We start from the raw sequence: 20,242 nt of genomic DNA, 5'->3' as shown, positions 1-20,242 counted from the left end.
GCAAGTAAGTGAGTATACATACAATTGTGTCCCCCATAACTCCCTCCTGCACTGCCTTCTCTCTGTACTATAGTAGAGCCTAAAGCCTTTCACACAGAGGCAAGGAGTCATACTCTGTGCTATATATACCCAGCTTTCCTTTTACTTTTTGAGAATGGGTCTTACTAAGTTGCCTATCTATGAACTCTCTCTGAAGCCCTGGTAGGCCTTGAAGTTTCCATTTATGCACAGATTAAGTAGATGTAGAGGTAAGTGGGATTAAATACCTGACTTGCCAGGCATCCTCCCCATTTTTCTTTATTTTTTTCCATTTCTTATTTTTGATTTCATTTTGCATTTCAACCACAGTTCTCCCTCCCATCCCATTTTTATTTATTTATTTTGTTTGTTTGTTTGACACAGGGTTTCTCTGTAGCTTTGGAGCCTGTCCTGGAACTAGCTCTTGTAGACCAGGCTGGTCTCAAACTCAGAGAGATTGGCTTGCTTCTGCCTCCTCCCGAGTGTTGGGATTAAAGGCGTTCGCCACCACCGCCTGACTCCATTTTTATTTTTTACAGGTTTTATTATACAGCCCTAGCTAGTTTCAAATGATCACTCCACCTCACATGCCCCAGTAGCTTAGACTACTGGTATATGCAGCAAGTCCAGCTCAAATCATACTTCTTTTTTGACAGGGGTGGCTTTTATGACAGTGTCTAGAACAATCCAGTCCAGCCTACACCTTGCTCCACTTAGCACCACCATGCCTGGCCCAGCTCAAATCATTTTCTGAAAGCCTACCTTCAGGGTTAGGGAGATAGCTTGGTCAGTGAAGTGTTCAATTTGCCAAGCATGAAGCCTTGAGTTTGATAGTCAGAATTCACATTTAAGGGGGGAAAGAAAAAGACTGGTCATGTCACATGCTTGTAATCCCAATCTTGAGAAAATTAGGTGAGAATCCCTGGGGCTCATTGGCCAACTGGTATCTAAGGAACATTACTCACAAGCATGCATACCGTGTGCACCCTCACACAAACTCAACTGCATGTGCCGAGAACACACACACACACACACACACACACAAACATACCTTCATACAGTCTGTTTTAGTTGCACTGTTAATCAGGATTTTCTTAATTGCATAATGCTGACCATCTAATTTATTCCGGACCTAAAAAGCCAGAAGAAAAGAAAAAGTATTAAATTCCATTAAATGCAACAGAATAAAGGAATTTACATCATGTCAGCTTTGATAACCCAAACCAGCCAGAGATCAAATTAAGCTTAAGCCATTCTTCCCATAAGGGGGAAAGTCAGCCCAGTCTTCTGAAGCAGGACCTTTGCAAACTAAACTATATCCAACCCCAGGCTCCCGGCCTGAAGACGAGGAATGCTAGCAAAGTTGTACATTCAAGACAAATGCAAATACACCATGTTTTTAGTAACACAACTTTTTATTCTTTTTGAGACCAGGTCTTAGGTAGCTCAGGTTGGCCTTAAGCTCATTATGTAGCCAAGGATTACTCTGAACTTCTGATTCTCCTCTCTCCACCTCCTACAGGCATGTAACATAATGAGTTTGTGTGGTGCTAGGGATCAGGTCCAGAGATTTGGGCATGCCAGGCAAGAATGCTAGCAGCACAACTTCTTACTGCATATTGTTTTCAAGTTTCAACTTCTAATTTGAGTGAGGCCAATTTCTCATCATTCTGCTGGAAATATTTAAACTACAGATTGAAAACACTAGGTTAAAATATTTTAAATTATATTTTTATTAAGTTTGATGTTGTTATATGTACTGGGTAATTTTGTGTGTCAACTTGATACAAGCTATAGAGTCATCAGAGAGGAAGGAGCCTCAGCTGAGGAAATACCTCCATGAAATCCAGCTGTAAGTCATTTTCTCATTTAGTGATCAATGGGGTTGGCCCCAGCCCATGGTGGATAGTGTCATCCCTGGGCTGCTGGTCCTGGGTTCTATATGAAGGTAGGCTGCCTGGCTTTGGTGGCGCATGCCTTTAATCCCAGCACTCGGGAGGCAGAGGTAGGCGGATCTCTGTGAGTTCGAGGCCAGCCTGGTCTCCAGAGCGAGTGCCAGGATAGGCTCCAAAGCTACACAGAGAAACCCTGTCTCGAAAAACCAAAAAAAAAAAAAAAAAAAAAAAAAAAAAAAAAAAAAAAAAAAAAAAAGAAGGTAGGCTGAGCAAGCCATGGGGAGCTCCATGGCCTCTGCATCAGCTCCTGCCTCTAGGATCTTGCCCTGCTTGAGTTCCTGTCCTGGCTTCCTTCGGTGATGAACAGCAATGCTGAAGTGTAAGCCAAATAAACCCTTTCCTCCCCAACTTGCTTTTTTTGGTCATGGTGTTTCATCACTGCAACAGTAATCCTGACTTCAACATACTCGAACGAAATACAAATCACTCACTCCCACCCTTGTTAATCTCCTCCCTTCTCTACAAATCCTTTCCCCAATGATCTCTTTTATCCTTTCTTTGTCTCCCCCCCCCCCCCTTAAGTGGTCCTGGCTGGGCTGGCATTTACTTTGCAGACCAGGCTAGCCTCAAATTAGGAGAGTCACCTGCCTCTGCCATGCCAGTACTAAATTAAAGTGTGCCATCATGCCTGCTTTATAACCCATTTTTAATAACTCTAGACTACAGAATAAAAACTCAAAATCTGCAGAATCTAACTAAACAACCAACATTAACAACATGGCTAGGAAAAACTTCAAACCTACCAACTGCCTGCAAATGACAAGTGAAAATAAAAACACATGATTCTAGGAATCTCTGGGTACTTCCAGTCATAATAATGAAATAACTTCTCAAAATACACAAATTCACAGAATAGGTTAAAATAAGCCAACAGCAAACAAAACTAAACAAAACAAACCTTGTATACTCTTCCATATCCTCCTTTTCCTAAGATGTCAAGCTCTTCAAATTCATTTAAGTATCGTGAGGTTTGTGCTTCAAAAGCTATCTCCCTGGATCTAAAAGTTAAATATAGACAGGCCATCAATACTAAGATGTGACAATCAAATGTATGCACTGTTACAAACCTGCTGAGACTCACTGATCAGTAAACTGCAAGGTAGAAGAATCAGCTAAAAGGAAACTTCTGATTTCCTACGGGAAGAAAATAGCTAGGTAAATTAAGAATGTAATAAGAATAGCAAGAGGGCTCATTACATTTAGTAATTAGCATTCCAGCAGCAATCAGCAACAATGCTTTGTATATGGCAGAAACCAGTCAGAAGTAATCAGTGTGAGTAATTAGGTGAGCTTTTTCTTTCTTGCTGAGACAGGGTCTCCAGTAGCCAAAGCTGACCCTTAGACTTCAGATCCCGCTGCCTTTACCGCCTGAGTGTTGAGGTCACAGTTGTGCACACCCATTAGCAGATAGTTTTTACTGAAATTTCTTGTTTTAGTGTTTTTTGGGGGGTTCCTGGGGTTTTGAGACAAGGCTTACCCTGGAATCCAGGCTTCCTGGAACTCACTATGTAGGCCAAGGCTGGCTTTCAACATGTGGCACGCCTCCCATTTCTGTTTTCCTCATGCTGGGATTATGGTTGTACACTACCACACGACTCCCCACCTTAAACTCTGAAATGATCCAAGCTCCTTACAGATTTTTAAAATTTTGTAAATAAAGTAAAAGGCCAATAGTGTTCTCCTAAAAGAGGTATCAGTAGTCTAATTAACAGGGAGGGGGGTTTGCTGGACATATTTGCACATGGCTATAATCCCAGCAGGAGGATCTGTGCATGAAGACAGCTTGGGTTGCAAAGAGACTTTGTCTCAAAAAGAAATCAGGGAAGTAGGCTGTGGTGGTGGCTCAGCAGGGAAAGCATTTGCAGCATGTAAGCATGAAGATTGCAGTGCAGACCCCAGCACCCATATAAACACAGGCGGGGCATGGCAGCCCACCTGCAATTTTAGCAACAGAGAGGAAGAAACAGGGGTCCTAGAGAAAGCAAGCTGGCTAGACTAACCAAATCAGAAAGCTTCACATGCACCTCTGTACATAATGGGGAGCAAGATGGAGGAAAACATTTTATCAACCACTAACCTCCAAGTACACGTGCACACAGGTGCATACAAATACATAACCAAACAGAGACAGCGAGCCAAATGTGTGGCTTTATGCCTGCAATCTCAGCACTTAGGAAGTAGAGGCAGGAGGATCAAGAATTTAAGATTAGTCTCAGCTACAAAACAAAAATGAGAAGAGCTGAAATACATGAGACCCTGTCTCAAAATCAAACAAAAAAAAAGGGGGGGAGGGCGAAGGACAAAGGTGAACTGATAGAATCTACACTCCGTGGGAGACATAAGATCAAAAACAAGGGAAAGAGAAGCAAAGGAAATCTTAGAGCAGTGCTAAATGCTGGCTACAAAGTTCTATACTTTCCAAGAGCAGACAGGCATGGTGGCAGTACATGCCTGTAATCCAGCACTGGACGGAGTGGCAGGGGGATGAGTGTTAACTTCCAGGCCAAACTAGGCTACACAGCAAGAGTATGTCTCAAAAAGCAAAGAATAAAGAAATATTTTTTTGTTTGTTTTTGTTTTTCAAGACAGGGTTTCTCTATGTAGCCCTGGCTGTCCTTGAACTCACTCTGTAGTCCAGGCTGGCCTCGAATTCAGGAATCTGACTACCTCTGCCTCTTAAGTGCTGAGATTTAAGGCATGCACCACCAGTGACCAGCAAAAAATAATGTTTATAAAATAATTTTGATTTCTTTTAATTTAGTGTAGTTAGTGGAAAAGCATCGGATACATACCTGATTTTCTGCATGTAAGAATTATCTTCACAAGGATCCTAAAACCCAAAAAATTATCTTTAAGAACCACTTAAAACTTCTGCTGACAAACAAGGAATCAAAGTCAACATCACAGTAATCCCAATGCTCACACACCTAAAACAAGGCCACAGACTAGCATTTTACTCCCCTCTCCACTGCTACCACATTTGGAGCCACACCACCTGCTTGCCCACATCCTTGCATCTGCCTCCCTGTCCTAGAACCTCTCCATCTACTTCCAGCACAGTAACATATGCACTTAAAATCCTGCAAGGTTTCCTATGTCCACTCTGCACAAAACCAAGTTCATTAAAATGGTCTCAAGATCCTAGCAGGCTGTGATGACTCACATTTGCAATCCCCTCACTCAGGAGGCTTAGAGTGGAAGCATGGAGAGTTTGAAGTCAGAATGGGCTACATACAGTTCTAAAACCGTCTGGGCTACAGTGTGAGATTCTGTCCAAAAAAAAAAAAAAAAAAAAGAGAGTAAAGAAGAAAACAACGGCAGGCAATAGTACTGTTGTTATAGTGGTTCAGTAAGGAAGGAGAGAGGAGGGAATGATCACACACCTCCATGGCCCCTCCCCACCCTCTCTTCCACTCCTCCCCTTTAGCTGCTCTGTCTAGATGCAAGGCAGCCTTGCAGAAATGAGCAGCATACTGCCACCAGCACGTTCTCAGCAAAGGGCACTGGCCAACCTGTGGAATCCTCCACCTCCATGCACCTGCAGTTAATGGTCTCTCAGCTCTGGACCTGACCACTTTACCAGTGAGGACTGCATGGCCACTGTACCTAAAGTCACATGCTTTCTCAGCATTCCCTAGTCCCCTTCACTACCTGTGTGCCATTTACTTGTTCTAACTTCCCTTATTGTTACTGCCCTCTGCATCAGAACATACGCTTCATGGGGGTTCAGATGTTTGGCTATTTTCTTCCATTTCCCCCTTAGTTTCCATAAAACAGTATAACACAGCAAATATTAGTAATGAGAACTAATATTTTCAACTCGACCAAGTTTCTATTTTTAAGAACCACTCATATAATTAAGTAATTCTTTAAAAAATACAGTTCTCCACGGTCAACAAGACAAAACGGCTTCCTACAGAACAAGAAAAGATCTTCACCACATCTGACAGTGGGCTGATCTCCAAAATATACAAAGAACTCAAGAAACTAGATTATCAAACTACCAAATAACCCAATTAAAAAATGGGGTACAGATCTAAACAGAGAATTCGAAACAGAGCAATCTCAAATGGCAGAAAGACATTTAAGAAAATGCTCAACATCCTTAGCCATCAGGGAAATGCAAATCAAAACCACTCTGAGATTCCATCTTATACTGATCAGAATGGCTAAGATCAAAAACACAATGACAGCTTATGCTGGAGGGGATGTGGAGAAAGGGGAACACTCCTCCATTGCTGGTGGAGTTCAAACTTGTACAGCCACTGTGGAAATCAGTATGGCGATTTCTCAGAAAATTAGAGATCAACCTACCTCAAGACCCTGCAATACCACTTTTGGGTATATACCCAAAGGTGGCACATTCACACCACAAGGGCATTTGCTCAACTATGTTCATAGCAATATTATTTGTAATAGCCAGATCTTGGAAACAAACTAGATGCCCCTCAGCTGAAGAATAGATAAAGAAAATGTGGTACATTTACACAATGGAGTACTACTCAGCAGTAAGAAACAATGATCCTAAAATTTGCAAGAAAATGGACAGAACTAGAAAAAAAAAAAAAATCATCCTCAGTAAGGTAACCCAGAACCAGAAAGACAAATATTGTATGTACTCACTCATAAGTGGATAAATGAGCCTACAATCCACAACCCCAGAGAAGCTAGAACCCTCTTCCAGAAACAGAAGGAAGCAGATGCAGAAATCCACAACTAACTCCAGGACCAAGCTCCTGGAGTACAATGGAAGTGAGGGAGGAGCAATTATATGAACAAGGAGTCAAGACCATGATGGTGAAACCCACAGAAATAGCTGACCCGAGCTAATGAGAGATCACTGACTCAGGTTTGACAAATGGAGAACCTGCATAAGACCAAACTAGACTCCCTTAATAAAGGTGACAATGGTGTGGCTGGGACAATATGTGCGGCCACTGGCAGTGGGTCCAGGATCTAACATTAATGCACAGACTGTCTTAGTGGATCCCATTCTATATGGAGAGATACCTTGCTCAGCCTAGACACAGGGTGGAGAGGTGTCTTGGTCCTGCCTCAACAAGATGATGGGACAAGACTTCCTAGGGGAGGTTTTACCCTCTCTGAAGAGCAGATGGGGGGGGGGGTGAGGGAAGCAGGAGGAGAGGAGGGAGGGGAAACTGGGATTGGAATGTAAGAGATAAATCAATAAAAAAATAAAAAGGGGAAAAAATACAGTTCTCACTGGCAGTAGGGGTGCACACCTTTAATCCGAGAATTTGGGAGGGGGGCAGAGGTAGGTGGGCTTCTGTGAGTTCAAGGCTAACCTGGACTACAGAGTGAGTTCTAGGACAGCCAGGGCTACACTGAGAAACCCTGTCTTGAACATTTTTTTTTAGTGCTGAGGATAGAATCCACAGCACTAGGCACACTGGGCAAATGCCCTGCCACTGAACCACACACCCAACAAAACACAGTGTTCTTTTCTTTCTTTAATGTATTTTACGTATGAGTGTTTTGCCTACATATACTAACCTCATTTGGTGCCCATGGAGATCACTCCACCAAGTTGCAAATGGTTGTAGGTGCTAGAGATGAAACTTGGGTCCTATGCAAGTCCTCTTAACTGTTGAGCTATCTCTTGAGCCCCCACATATGGTTCTTCTAAGATTCAAATTTACCTGCCATACACAAAGTACACATGGTAGGGCTTACCTGATGGACTCTCTCTTTGGCAGACCTCATTAAATGAGTGATGGCTCTGTTGTGGTGTAGTCTCAGTGAGCTAAACTCATCACTGCAGGTAAATGAAGACAGCAGCCCCATCTTGATAAAAGTCTGGCAAAGTACTAAAAAAAAAAAAAATATGATATGCTATTATTAGAAAAATTGACAGCAGGCAGGGCAAAGTGAGCAAACCTGTAACTCCAGCATGCAGGCTGGTAAGAAAGGAGGATGCAAAGTCCAAGGTCATCTATCAGCTACTCAGCAAGCTTGAGGCTAGCCTGGACTAAATGAGACTTTGTCTCAAAAGGGGAAGGACATACAGACTATGCACCAGGTGCTTCAGAAAAAGTTGCTTCTGTAAAGAGGCCCTTAATTTATGTATAAGGAAATACAGACAGGGTCAAGTATGGTGGCTCACACCACACCAGAAATACAAGAGAGGGGGTGGAAAAAAAAAAGTCAAGATGGAGAGAGAACAGGGGAAGAGTAAGGAAACAAGAAAAACAGGGAGAAGACAGGGAGAGGCACAAAGAAGAAAGGATAGGGAAGGTGTGGTGGTAGACATCTCTGACCCTATCAATCAAGAGGCAGAGGAAAGTGGGATCTCTGTGAATATGAGGCCACCCTGGTCTACATAGCAAGTTTCAGGCCAGCCAGGGCTACGCAGTGAGACTGTCTTAAAACAAAAACAAAAACAGAAGGTGGTGGTGCACATCTTTAGTCCCCAGCACCCACTCAGGAGGCAGACACAGGTAGATCTCTGTGAGTTCAAGACCAGCCTGGTCTACAGAGTGAATTCTAGGACAGCCAAGGCTATAAAGAAAGACCCTGTCTGGACAAACCCCACCCCCCAAAAAAAGGAAGAGAAGGGAGGGCTATATGTGGAGGAAGAGAAGGAGGAGAAGAAAGGAGGAAGGAGGAGAAAGAGGGTGGAGAGATGGCTCAGTGGTTAACAGTGCTGGTTGCTCTTTCAGAAGACTTGGGTTCAATTACAGCACCCAAAAGGTGGCTCACAAATCTAGGAGCTCCAACTGTCCTCTAGCCTCTGCAGGGAGTAGGCACCAACAAGTTGCAGACATACATGAAGGTAAAACCCTATACACATAAAGTAATTTTATTTTTAAAGGAAAGAAAGAAGAGGAAGGAACAGGGAGAAGGGTGAGAGAAAAGAGAAGAGACAGGAGGAAAGAGGGGAAAGAAAAAGAGGGAGATGGGGAGAAGAGAGGCAGTAGACGGAGAGAAGCCAGAGAGGAGAGGGAGGAAGGAGATGGGAGGGGTAAGGAAGAAGAGATTAAAAAAAGAAACAAATATGGTTGAGGATGTACCTCAGTAGTAAAACCTATTAAGTATGAAGTCCTGGGTTTGACGCCCAGCACCACCAGAAGAAAACAAAACAAAAAGGAATACAGATAACTGTAGAGGATCTTCCTTCCAATGAAATGAATCTCATCAAAAACATCGTCTTGGGAAATTTTGCAAACAAACAAGCATACAACTAAATTAAACTAGGTTTTTTTTTTTTTTAAATAGCACCCCCCCCCCTTGAGACAGTGTCTCATAATAGCTCAGGCTGGCCTCAAACTTGTGTAGTGAAGGGCAGCCTTGAACCTTTAACTCTTAACCCTCCTATGTCTACCTCCCAAATGCTGGGATTATAGGTATGTACCACCACACCAAGCTAAAATATATGTGTTTTAAAATTCAGTCATCTAAAAAGGCTCAATATATGGCATTCAAAACTACTTTAACATCAAGCTGGGGGTGTAGTTAGTAAAGGGGTTTAGTACCAGCTTTGCATGCACAAGACCCTGAGTGTGATCCCCAGTGTAGAGAAGAAAAACAGCAATAAAAATTCTGTGCACACAGATCTGCTTTTTCTAAGTAGGATTTTCATGGTAAAAGTCTTAACTTTTTAAAGCCATGAGCCTAATACAGCAGTGCAGTACTTTGGAACCTAGAACACCCCTTTGTAAGTCTCATCCTCCACACACAACACTGTTTACAACCCACAATACGAGATTTCTTTAAGATAAAAGATACTGACATTAAGGCTCTGCCCATACAAACCTGTCCATTTCAGTTTGATCCCTGGAAGTACAGTGGAAGGAGAGAACCAACTGAACTGAAACCAACCACCTTCTGACCTCCACATGGATGCAATAACACACATGTACCCCCACTCTCATACACATATTATAAACAAACACACTATGAAAGATTTGTTAACAAAACAAATATTTTACCCATTCTTCACGTCCATCAGGTTTATTTAAATGGTATTATATAATTAACTTCTAAAACATGCCACTTTCTAAGACCATGTAAAGATACCTATCTTTAGTGAGGATGTCTAAGACTTGGAAAGGATTTCTCAGTAGAAAGGAACCTGAATCTACAGCTGAAAATAAAACAAATTCATAACATATAATTCTGCAAACTTGGGGCTCATGCTTCTAAAATACAAGTATCCTAAACAGGAAAAAAAAATTCAACATTTTCAATGACATGGTAGGGAGCACCTCCTGTCATCTGGTCATCTGAGGCAGTGTAGGGGATATTGGTAGAGTGTGCACCTTGCATACACGAAGCCCTAGCTTGCATCACTACATAAATTAGATGTGGTAATATACTGTCAGTACTTCAGTACTTGGGAGGTGAAGGAAGAAGGAGTTCAACGTCAGCCTCTGATACACAGAGTCTGAGGCTAGCCTGAACTTACATGAGAACAACCTCAAAAAAACAAAAACAAAAAAACCCAGGTCAGGTATAGAGATGTGTCTTAATGCTTTCCTAACACAAGTGAGGCCCCAAGTTTAAACCCCAATACGTCTAAAAAAGTAAAATAAGAATGAGCTTTAGCTGCTCACCAGCCAGAGCCTAACAGATTTTCAAGAATTATATGAACATCATATTATTGCTGGAAAACAATTTTAAGATGTATTGGATCACATGCAACTTTATAAGGAATTATACAGAGGAAGCTGAAATGAATTTAAGGAATGAGAAATCATTCACACTTATTTTGCACCCAGTTTGCATATGCCAGCTGCTCCTCGGAAACATGGCATTAAAGGCAGAATTTTATTTATTTATTTATTTATTTATTTATTTATTTATTTATTTATTTTTCAAGCTTTACCTAACAATATTCATTTAGTCTTACTCACATTTAAACACTTGTTTTGAATGAAGGGGGTTTGGCTCATGCACATGGCTCAAGTGTTCCAGCAAGGAGACGAGCAGTAGCTGGTTTGCCACTATGAAGGGGAACGTGGGCTGCTGTAGGGGTTCTTTTAACACTTGGAGTTCTGCTGGGACATCAGACTCTAAAAATAAGAAAAGGGGAAAACGTTATTGGTAAGTGTGTCTTATAAGGACAAAATAGCATGTTTTAATTAAGACAATATAAAGAAGTAACTCAAGGGAAATAATAAAGCTGAAGAGTAGTTATGGTGAGTAGGGCAGCCAGGTGTTGGTGGCGCATGCCTTTAATCCTAGTACTTGGGAGGCAAAGGCAGGTGGATCTCTGTGAGTTCTAGGCTAGTCTGGTCTACAGAATAAGTTCCAGGACAACCTCCAAAGCAATACAGAGAGACCCTGTCTCAAAAAAAAAAAAAAAAAAAAAAAAGAAAGAAAGAAAGAAAGAAAGAAAGAAAGAAAAGAAAATGTTTTCTGAGGCTGGGGAGATGATGGCTCAGTGGATAATGTGCTTGTTGTGTAAGCATCAGGACCGGAGTTTGGATCCCTAGCACCCACATTAAAGTCCAGCAGGTATAGCAACACTCCCTGTAATCCCAGTGCCTCTGATAGGATACAGGGGATCCCTGTGGAAAGCTATCTAGCTAAACTAGCCAAATTTGCAACTTCCAGGTTCAGTGAGAGAGCACACTTCAGTGAAGCATGGAAAACAATGAGAAAGACACGTGTACCCACACACATTTAGACAAGAATACACACAAATATACATACCACATACATATAGAAATTTAAACAACAAAAGAAGAGGTAAGATTTTTCTGGAGGTGAATGTGAGTTGAAGCTGAAAGCTGGAGACTAGGGTGGCCTCAAACTCTGTCTCCAATGCTGGATTACAGGTTCGTGCCACCATGACCTTCAGGGATCTTTATACTTATTTCCTCTTTTCTGTAATGAGCAAAGTCTATTTTTTCAGGTCTTTTTTGGGGGTGGGTGGGAAGGGGATGATTGATTAATTCTAGGGCTGCAAACATAGTAGGCAAGTGCTCTTACTGCTGAGCTACACGACCAGCCTAGATAAAAATTCTACTTTTGACTATGAAAAAAAATTAATAACCAAATCAATTTTTAAGAACTTAAGAGGCCTGTCGGTGGTGGCGTACGTCTTTAATCCCAGCACTTGGGAGGCAGAGGTTGGTGAATCTCTATGAGTTCGAGACCAGCCTGGTCTACAGAGCAAGTTTCAGGATAGACAGGTCCACTAGAAGAAACCCTGTCTTGAAAAACTGAAAAAAACAAACAACAACAACAAAAAAAAACCCAAAGTACTTAAGAAATGGCTGAGGTTCTGGCTTAGTTGGTAGAGTGTTCGCCTAGCATACACAAAAACCTGGGTTCAACCCCCAGCACCACATAAAACCAGGCACAGTCACACTTAACTGCCTGTAATTCCAGCAATGGGGAGGTAGAGGCAAGAGGATCAAAAAGTTTAAAGTTATCTTTGGCTAAGTAGCAAGTTAGAGGCTACCTTGGAATACATGAAACCCTAATGCTATTAAATTACTATAAAATAGTTTAAAGAAATGACATTTTTTTAAAAGGCCAATACAGGCTAGTAAGATGGCTCAGCAGGTAAGAAGGAATAGGACCTGACTTGGTTCCCAACACCCACACCAGGAGACTTAGAACTGCCTGTCAGTCCAGCTCCAGGAGGATCCCATGTCTCTGGCCTCAGCAGGCACCCACATGCACATGCCCACAGAGATTCACACACATATACATAGTTAAAAATAATTTTCAGATGGGCGTTGGTGGCACATGCCTTTAGTCCCAGCACTCGGGAGGCAGAGGCAGGAGGATCTCTGTGAGTTCAAGACCAGCCTGGTCTACAAGAGCTAGTTCCAGGACAGCCTTCAAAGCCTTAGAGAAACCCCGTCTCGAAACACCCCCCACCCCCCCAAAAAAAAAGAAAAAAAAATTTTAAAAGGTCAATAGGCAACAGACAAATCAGTGGAAACAAAAGGCCAAAAAAGGTTCAACTTCCTGACTCCAGTCCCAAGTAGAAGAGGAAACATAAAAATGGAAAATGACTCCAAGTTCTCAAAAGTAGTAAGAAGTCAGATGCAGGTACGAGCTGAATTAAGAGTTCCAGACATTTGCCAAGCAAGAAGTCAGTAAACACACAAGAAACAGCTAATCAATTCAATCTCAGGAAAATGTGTTCCCAAGCCTGGTGGTACAGTCCTTTTTTTAAAAAATGCCAGCTGCTTGGGAGGCTAAGGCAGGTTCAAACGCAGACTGTGCTGCAGAATGAATTCAATAGGCAATTTAATGACAGAGGGCTGGCTGGGAGAGCAGCTCAGTGGCAGAGCCCTTGACTAGCTTGCACAAGACTCTACATTCAGTGTCCAGTTTTGTTTTTGACGCCTGAAAGAAAACGAATGACTTGGAAAACAGACTCACTAACAACACATGCTGGCCCACAGAATGTACCTAAAGTAACTAGGTCCATGACTGAGGTTGTGCTAGAATTCCTATAATGAACTGCTAACATTCGAAGTTTTAATTTTTCTGACTCTCTCATTAACTGGCAGTGTGATCTCTTCAAATCGTGCAGACTACCTGTGAAATGTCATTTAACAAGTGGCCTTACACCTATTACAAGTGATACTACACATTCCACAGACCTTTGTATATTAAATATACATATATTTTATTATATATTTATATAAAATATGTATGTTAAAAAATTAACTGTGTCTGGGCATTCTAAGTCTCTTTGAAGAAAAAAATCAATATGTAAACAGGGCAGTATTATTAACAGGAGGAGAAAAAAAAATTTAAAGCTTGTCCAAGATCACTCCCTTCTAGAGTAATCTTTGGCTTGCAGAAACTCTTATCACCATGTCACAGAAAAGGACTTACTTTCGTGTTTACAGCTGGGACCTTTCCTATGACATATACTTTCTTTGCCTTTGAGTTACAATAACATACCACTTGATGTGTGGGAAAAATCTACATATCCTTTAAAAAAAGTTATCTTACAAACTGTCCCGTATAAAGCCTACCTGAGTCACCACCATGGTCTTTTTCTTTGTTTCTCATTGTGGTCAACTATTACAGGAAATGTTTAAGAATGAAAATGGGAAAAACTGAATTTGGTTTACACCTCTAACTCCACTACAACATACTTATTTCATGCTTCAATCGAATACGTAAAGCTTTGAAACCATTCTATCGGATAGTAGTATACAGCTAAAACCTCCTCGAATGTTTGGTTTTGGTGCTGGAAGATGAACCCAGAATCTCACTCATCCTAAAACACCCCTCTGTCACTGAGCTACAACCCCTGCTCCACCACAATCCTTCTTTTTTTTTTAGAGACACAGTCTTATGCACAGCAGACTGGCCTGGAACTCCACATGAAGCTCAGGTTGCCCTTCAACTCCAGATCTTCCTGCCTCCCTCCACCTTCCAAGTGCTTGGATTACAAGTGTGCACCTCAGTGTATTCACTATCGAGAGCACAATTTCATTTTAAAACCGCCAAAGCAACTGGTAGCAGCCAACTGCATTTTCAGTAAAATACCACAACTTTGACCTACATAGAATCGATGTTTTTAAGACCACTCACCTTGTGTTACATAATTGGATTTACGTATATGAAAAAGTCTCAAGAAAATTGGAGCGTTCCCACACTGCCTCGCTAGGAGAAATAATTAGTTATCCTATCCGAGAAGCAGGTCCCAGTCTAGCAGTGAACAAAGATTACACTTAGCTACTGAACAGAAACAAGTCGGGGCGTGGGGGTGGAAGCGGCCTTTGGAAAGTGGCGCAGAACGAAGGCCAAGGAACATCAATGCCCACAAGCGGGCAGATGGTAGACGCTCGACGCTCTTGGAATAAATATTTACCTAAACCTCAATTGACCGCCCGCCCGCAGCCTCCCGGTGCCCATTGCTCGGGGTCCGAGTTCGAGCCCCGAGGCGGCCCGGAGCCTCAGGTGGCTCTTGAGGACCACTGGCGCGGGGGACCCAGGTGGACAGCGAGCCCCGGGGCTGCGCGAGCCATCCCCGTCTCACCATCATACTTGGGGTCCGAGACCTCTGCGGGGAAGTCGATGGCAGGGGGCGCGGCCACCGCCCCCGCCCCCGCCCCCGCCGCGTCGTCGTCTGTGTCGCGCTCGCCGTCTCCGGAGCTGCCCCCCAGCATCGCCACCGCGAGCGGACAGCAGACGCTCTCTGCGTCTCCCCTGACGTGGTCGGCCTCAATCACCTCCCCACCCCGAGCCGGAAGTAACCCAGAACACACGGAAGTCCCGTCTCCACGACCCGGGAACCTCTGTCGGAGGCGGGCTATCCTTGTCCCGCCCCCTTTTCCGGAAAGGAAACGATTGGCGGATCCAGGGTGGGCGTTTCCCCCTCCCCACCCGGGTGGGCGTGACGAGCAGGGCTGGGCTAGCGCGGCTCGGAACTGGTGCTGGAAGCCCTTTCTGCCTGACTCGGGTGGACGGCGCTGTGTCCTCCTCTGTTTCCCTCGCAAATTATTCCAGTAGTCACCGTATACTCTCAAATCTCACGCCTGCAGCTTCGGTCTAGACAGTATATAAGCGAGGTGACCCAGCCTCGGAAAGACAAAGAGCGCTTGTTTCTCACTCAGGCGCAGACCCTCCTAGCCTGTAACGGACTTGGTTACGTGGGTAAAGCCTAACAAACTAGAAAGGAGATGAAGAGGGGGTAAAATGGACAGAGAAAAGAAGCTGAGGGGAAGAAATGGTGGGGGGAGGGAGCGGAGACAAAAGGACTCGGAAAGTGATGGGGAAGTACAAGTATTTTGTTGATTTTGACTTTGCCTTCCTGTGTGCCTGGTACCTGTGGAGGCCAGAAGAGGACATGGGATCCCCTGGGGCTGGAGTTACAGAGGGTTGATAATCTGCTATGGGGTGCGGTGAATTGAACCGAGGTCCTCTGCAAGGGCTCTTAACTGCTGAACGATCTCTCCAGCCTCTACCTTTGCTAGTTTTGAGAAATCAGTCACCTAAAGAATCTAATTTTAGAAGTGATAATCTTTTGTATATACAGTAACTTTTCATCTAAAAAGAAAATAACACCCACCATAATGGTTTATACTTTTAATTCCTCTATTTGAGCACTTGAGAGGCGGAGGCAAGAGGATCACGAGTTCCAGTCTAGTATATAGTGAGTTTTAGGCCAGGCTGAACCAATTGATACCCTGTCAGACTTAGCTGAACTACAGCTGAACTTGCTTTGATCCATGGCAGATCATAGCAAACTGGGAAATCCCTGCCAGATTCCATAGAGAATCTAATCTAAAGGAAATTCCTCCATCTTTTGAGACAACTTTACAATTATTTTCAAACTAGAGTTGTTGTTTTTTTGTGACCCCACCACCACCACCCTAGGTTACTCATGGCTTAAAGTTCAGATTCAAAAATCCACCCTGGGGCTCAGGAGGTAAGTTTGCTTGTTGCTCAAGCACAAAGATGTGTTCAGATCCCACACAAAAGCCACTGGGTACCACCATGCATGTTATATCAAAACTTGATGGGGGCAGAGACAGGTGTATCCTGGGGGCTTGCTGACCAGCTAGTCTAGCCTAATCAGAGAGCTCCAGGTACAATGAGAGAGCCTGACTCAAAAAATAAGGTGGTGAAGGCTGGAGAGAAAGCTCAGTGATTGGGAGTACTTGTTGCATCTAGAGGACCTGAGTTTGGTTTCCAGCACCCATGCCTAGCAGCTCACAACCACCTGTAACTCCAACTCCAAGAGATCCCCTTCTGGCCTCTGTGAACACACACACACACACTCAAATTTAAAGAGAAATAAGGTGGAGACGGTAAAGGAAAACTGATGGCAACCTATGGCCTCGACATGTGCATGTACTCATGAATATTTCACATATATACAGAAAGATTTTAAGGTTTACCATCTTTGTCCTCTGGTAATGCCCATGCTTTGGTTGCCAGTGCAGAGCTGTTGAAAATAATCCATAGGAGCTCTCAAGACAAATAATACAGCATAAATATTTCACTTTGGACCTCAAATTTAGTGTGGTGTGCAAAAAAATTGGTATAGTCGCCATTTTTATGTTGACATATGTTTCATACAGAGTCATACATACTGTTTTATACAGACAGACTCTCTCATGTGTGGGAAGAGCATAGCCTTCCTGGAGGGTGATTTAACTGTATGTATCCACAACTTTTTTTTTTTAAGCTACTACTTATAACTCAACAATTCCCCCTTCGGGAACATTTCCAAAGTGAAAGGTGTCATGGGCCTGTGATCTCAGAGTCTGAGAGGGGAACCAGGAAGGTTAGGAGTTCAAGGCCATCCTAGGCTACGTAATGAGTTTAGAGAGCAACCTGGGCTACATGAAACTGTCTCAATTGTTTTCTATTTAAAAGCCAAAAAGATGATATATTTGGCTGACTAAATTATGAATATCCATACAGTGATACAGTCTGTAGGCATTAACATACATTGTTATAGAGTCTGGTAAGATGGCCCAGGGGATAAAGTGCTTGCTGTACAAACCTGAAGACCCAAGTTCACATTCCTAGCACCCATGGCAAGCCAAGGAATACTTACTACTTTTCTGTTGCTATGATAAACACAATGACTAAAAGCAACTTGGAGAGCAGACAGTTTATTTTCTTATAGGTTACAGTCCCTCATGGAGGGCAGCCAAGGCAGGAACCTGAACAGAAACCATACAGAAAAGCTGCTTGCTGGCTGGCTCCCTGTCTTAGGGTGAGCATGGCAATGACCAAAAGCAAGTTGGGAAGGAAAGGGTTTATTTGGCTTACACTTCCATATCACTGCTAATCACTGAAGGAAGTCAGTACAGGAACTCAAACAGGGCAGGAACCTGGAGGCAGGAGCAGATGCAGGGGCCATGGAGGAATGCTGCTTACTGGCTTTTGTGTCATGGCTTGTTCAGCTTGCTTTCTTATAAAACCCAGAACCACCAGCCCAGAGATGGCACCACCCACCATGGACTGAACTTTCCCCATCAACCACTAATTAAGAAAATACCTACAGCCTGATCTTATGGAGGCATTTTCTTAATTGAGGTTCCCTTTTCTGAGATGACTTTAGCTTGTGTCAAGTTGATATGAAAATATCCAGCATATCGCCTGACTTACTCAGACACCATCCATTAATTATTTGTTTTTTATTTTTATCTCAGTCTGTAGTCTGAGCTTTGTAAACCAGGCTGAACTTTAATTCATAAAGATGTACCTGCCTGCCTCTGCCTCTGCCTCTGGAGTACCGGTGCCACCATGGCTAGATTCAGCTACCATTTTTATACAGCTCAGGCATATATATATATATATATATATATATAATATATATTATATATATATTAGAAATTAAGAAAATGCCAGTAGACATAGCCAAGTACAATCTGATCTGAGCAATTTTTCAGTTGCGGTCCCTCTTCCCAGGGGACTCTTAAGTTTGTGTCAGGTTTACAGATGAAGTTACCTATGACAGTGGCTCTAATTGCAACGCTGTGGGGGCGAGAAGGAGACAGAGGGATCCTGAAGAATAGCTGGCCTGCCAGTCTAGCTGAAAAGACAAGCTCCAGGTTCAGTGAGAGACCATGTCTCAAAGAATAAGATGGAGTTTGATTGATTGAAGAAGGCATCCCAATGTCAGCTTCTAGCCTTGATAAACAATTCCATGGATGAATGAGCATGTGTGTATGTCTCAAAACACACACACACACACACACACACACACACACACACACACACACACACACACACGTTGATATGGGCTTGAGGTAGATCCATAGATATCAGTGGTAGAACGCCTGCCTAGCATGTACAAAGTCCTGGGCTCCATCCCTAGCACTGAGAAAAATTTGCCCCTTCTTTTTAAATTTGGCATGTGGCCCAAGCTAGCTTTTCATCATGAATAGGAATGTCCAGCATTAATAAGGATTTGAGTAAAAAGTCAGCACTTCCAAGTCAGCATCCAAACAGAAGTAGACTTTCTAGAAGACAATATGCAACTCACACCACAAGCCAGTCCCTAACAGTTTCAGTTTCACCCATTCACAGGGATCTATCCAAAGGAGATCATCAGACTGGCAAGTTAAGATAAACCTGTGAGAAAATTCATGAAAGTGTAGTTCTTTTTCATTTTTGTTGTATGCACAAAAGTTTTGCCTACCTGTGTGTCTATGCACCACTTTGTGCCAGGTTCTCACAGAGGTCAGAAGATGACACTATATACCCCTGGGACTGGTGTTACAGATGGTTATGAGCTGCCACGTGGATGCCAAGAACTGAACCCAGCCAGGTCCTCTGGAAGAGCAGCCAGTGTTTCTTAACCACTGACCCATCCCTTCAGCTCCAACCTATCTTACTATTTTTGTGGCTGTGCATACTGTAAGTGTAGGGGTGGGGGCACCACAGTATACAGATGGAGGTCAGAAAATGGCTTTGTTTAGTCTGTTCTCTCTTTTCACCATGGGGGGTTCTTGGAATCAAACTCATTTTGCCAGGTTTGTTCAGCAAGAGTCATTAATGGCTGAGTGATCTCACTTGTCCCCAAAGTGTGGTTTTTAATACAAAAGCAATGAAGTAAGGGCTGGAGAGATGACTCAGAGGTTAAGAGCACTGCCTGCTCTTCCAAAGGTCCTGAGTTCAATTCCCAGCAACCACATGGTGGCTTACAACCATCTGTAATGAGATTTGGTGCCGAACACTGTACACATAATAAATAAATCTTTAAAAAATGTTTTTAAAAAAGCAATGAAGTAAATACAAATAGAAGAGTAGTCACAGCACATGAGTGTAACTGAACCTTCATGAGGACACTGCAAAATTGATAAGGCATGTTTCTCTCTCTGTTTCCATGACAACACACTCCTCTGTTTTTGTTTTTTTTCTCTCTCTCTTAGTGATTCCTCCATCTCAGTACCTGTTATTGAATCTTTGTCTCCAGATGTATAAATTTTGTAGGACTCACGTTATCTGTCTCTAAATTTACTTAGGTGAATCAGATACATTACTATATCACCCCAGACATAGTGGCACATGCCTATAATCCCAACACATCTGAGATGGAGGCAGGTCATAGTCAGCTATGAAAGAACTTGTCTCAAAACATACCCCACAAATACAGGTGCCGAAGGGCATGCTTTTGATGGTGTTTAGTAACAATATTATTGGTATTATAATAGCAAATTTTTAATGGCCCAATATCTGTGAGGGTTTATGTTGTCAACTTGATGGGATCTAGAGTCATTTAACAGATAAGTCTCCAAGCAAGGAATTCTCTGGATTAAGGTTAGCCTCTGAGACTGTCATTAAGGGATTATGCCGATTAATTT

The 20,242-nt window shown here is 42.8% G+C and overlaps 1 protein-coding gene across 1 annotated transcript in view; it reads right to left on the bottom strand.

Annotated features, from left to right (window-relative positions):
- Eif2ak1 (eukaryotic translation initiation factor 2 alpha kinase 1) overlaps positions 1-15,165 on the bottom strand; it is a 37,766-nt gene extending 22,601 nt beyond the window's left edge. Inside the window, exons 1-6 of the mRNA XM_027413593.2 lie at positions 14,956-15,165; positions 10,847-11,005; positions 7,668-7,801; positions 4,766-4,803; positions 2,872-2,971; positions 1,070-1,150 (exon numbers count right to left, since the gene is read on the bottom strand). Of these exons, the coding sequence (XP_027269394.1) occupies positions 1,070-1,150; positions 2,872-2,971; positions 4,766-4,803; positions 7,668-7,801; positions 10,847-11,005; positions 14,956-15,085 (642 nt within the window). The 5' untranslated portion in view covers positions 15,086-15,165. The remainder of the gene's footprint in view (positions 1-1,069; positions 1,151-2,871; positions 2,972-4,765; positions 4,804-7,667; positions 7,802-10,846; positions 11,006-14,955) is intronic.
- Positions 15,166-20,242: the final 5,077 nt, after the last annotated feature.

This window comes from Cricetulus griseus, chromosome 4 (genome assembly GCF_003668045.3).
Source record: "Cricetulus griseus strain 17A/GY chromosome 4, alternate assembly CriGri-PICRH-1.0, whole genome shotgun sequence".
Taxonomy (NCBI): domain Eukaryota; kingdom Metazoa; phylum Chordata; class Mammalia; order Rodentia; family Cricetidae; genus Cricetulus; species Cricetulus griseus.
Note: the sequence above shows the minus strand (reverse complement) of the source record. Positions and strands in the feature narration are given on the sequence as shown.